At 35.8% G+C, this 2,500-nt stretch overlaps 1 protein-coding gene across 3 annotated transcripts in view; it reads left to right on the forward strand.

Moving 5' to 3' along the window:
* The window catches only part of LOC122258454 (chloride channel protein 2), a 107,922-nt gene that overhangs the window by 91,426 nt on the left and 13,996 nt on the right, over window positions 1-2,500 (forward strand). For all 3 annotated transcript variants that reach the window (XM_086550034.1, XM_086550035.1, XM_086550036.1), the window contains exons 14-16: window positions 26-278; window positions 596-713; window positions 2,014-2,171. In XM_086550034.1, coding sequence (XP_086406160.1) covers window positions 26-278; window positions 596-713; window positions 2,014-2,171 — 529 coding nt within the window. The remainder of the gene's footprint in view (window positions 1-25; window positions 279-595; window positions 714-2,013; window positions 2,172-2,500) is intronic.

Genomic DNA, 2,500 nt, shown 5'->3' on the forward strand with positions numbered 1-2,500 from the left:
GTAACATTCCTACTCTACATAACAGATTGCTGTACTGATTGCAAATGGAATAGCACAGCTCTTGCAGCCATCAGTGTACGACTCCATCATCCAAATTAAGAAACTGCCATATCTCCCCGACATTCTCACCGCCACCTCTGGGGCCTATAACATATACGTGGAAGATTTCATGGTGCGAGACGTCAAGTACATTTGGTATGGAATCACGTACAAGCAGCTTAAGAACACACTTAAGGAGCACAAGAAAATAAGATCATTACCCCTCGTTGATTCTCCAGGTATTTATCAATTTTTATTTTGATTATTTGATGTTATTATTATTTTTCTCAATTAAATGGTTGATAATTTACCCATTGCAGCATTGATATTACATAAGGAAGATTTCTATGGACAGATGTTTCTCTCACATTTCCATTTTTCTTGCCTATATCTTTCCTCACATTTCCATTTCTCTTGCCTATATCTTTCCTCACATTTCCATTTTTCTTGCCTATATCTTTCCTCACATTTCCATTTCTCTTGCCCATATCTTTCCTCACATTTCCATTTCTCTTGCCTATATCTTTCCTCACATTTCCTTTTCTCTTGCCTACAGACTCGATGATTCTCTTGGGCTCCATACAGAGGTCAGAGTTGATCTCTCTCTTGGAAGAACATCTAGGAAAGGACCGACGGCTGAGAGTCATCAACAAGTGGAAATTTGCAGCCCAAAGGTATGTCTTCTTGTGTAATAGGCACTATGTTTTACTTTTAATGAATGGATTATCAGTAGTTTTGTTTATAATGCATTATGTTATATATTATAGACAGTTGCACCATCAACTGTCAGCAATGAAATATGGCAGGACAAATAGAGTCTAAGATTAAGCTGTTGTATCTCTAGATTCATTGTCAGCAGCCATGTTTGCATTTGTGTTTTTATATTGTAATGGTATTAACAAATGGAACCCAGTCAGTTCCAGGTGCTGTTGCAAAGGAAAAGTGTGCTTTGGGGTAAAAAAAAAAGAGAAAAGCATTACATTTTCACTGTTATTATTCATTTATTTCATTCTTTAAACATATTACTAATCTTGAGTGACATTCCACTTGATTTAGTCAGTTTGGAAAGAAAGTCAAAAGTGTGAACGTGAGAGAATGAGAGTCAGGATAGGATGGCAATACAGCATTTTCTTTTTCTCCTTTTTCATTCTAAAACGTTTGAGATTGAAATTAATCTCAAAATATGGATCCTTTGTAGGCTATTACTGACACACGAGGCTATTGAAGTAGACGTAACTGCACTGACATGAGGAGTGCAGATTTGACTGTAATACCTTGTCAACTTCATACTTACAGTTGTTTTTATTCCCCATCAGTAGACTGCCAAGTATGAGGAGGAGGAATACATTATGTGGGTAGGTGGTGTTCAGCAAATGTAGGATAGTACAGCTCAGTAGATGAATGAAGAACTTTTAGTCTTTGGTTTTATATGTAGTTTGGTTTTTGTAGATCAGTGGTCTTTGCACTCTATTCTGAAGGATGTGTCATTTAGATGGTGACATTTTCAGGTACTTCAGTCTGAATATATTCCTTTTATACTCTTAGGTCTGTCAGAGAGATAGATTGGATGTCTGATGTAGTTGCATGAAATTTCTTTTTTTCTGATGTAGTTATATGGATGTTATTTAGAAAACATTGGTTTATTGTTCCTTTGGGTGAATGGAATACATCATATGAATTCTATCACTATATACATTTTTTTGTCTCTTTCTTAGATAGTTTATAGAAAATAAGCATGGATGTGATATGGGTGAGGGGAGACTTTATCTTGAATTTAATTTTATGTTTGTGCCACCCCACACATCATAGTGCATGAACATAAGTCTTCTGGTAGAATACGACAGTGACCTTGTATTGTGTTGTAGCTTCTTCGGCACTGGTTTTATAATGGAACCCTAATCATTCTTAGCAACAAATTGAAATGTCTCGGCAAAGGGCATCTTTTAAGTCTTCTTTTTCATTCTGCTTCTGAAGAGCTCTAGAAGCAGAACAGCTCCAGAAGGAGGCAGAGGAGAAGCAGAAGGAGGAAGAGAGACGTAAAGTGAAGCAAAAGCTCCTGGAAATCGAAGAGACGAGTAAGAAGGCAAATATTCCGTCAGCTGGACTGGCAATGGTGGCAGGCGTGGGAGGAGGTATGTGGTTTGCAAAAATTTATGTTTTATTATGTGTATTTGCAAATTTGTGTGTATATCTTCAGCGTTTTGTTTTCAGGGAATATAGGTCTTAAGAGCTTTAAAAATCCATGAGATTGAAACTTATATTTGATTTTTCTTCATTATGTTTTTTCCCCTCCCATTAGATTTACAGAAGTCATGTGGTGTTTTTTTTTTATCTCATTCATCTATCATTCATATATTGATAACTGATAAAAGGAAAGAGAAAGAATTAGAAACTGTCCCATCAGTATTACTTATCTGTTTTGGAAACTGTTTTTTAAGAGAAACTGATATTTAAATACATT

Source organism: Penaeus japonicus, unplaced genomic scaffold, assembly GCF_977035675.1.
Source record: "Penaeus japonicus unplaced genomic scaffold, GWHDUDI00000001_assembly GWHDUDI00000023, whole genome shotgun sequence".
NCBI classification, from domain to species: domain Eukaryota; kingdom Metazoa; phylum Arthropoda; class Malacostraca; order Decapoda; family Penaeidae; genus Penaeus; species Penaeus japonicus.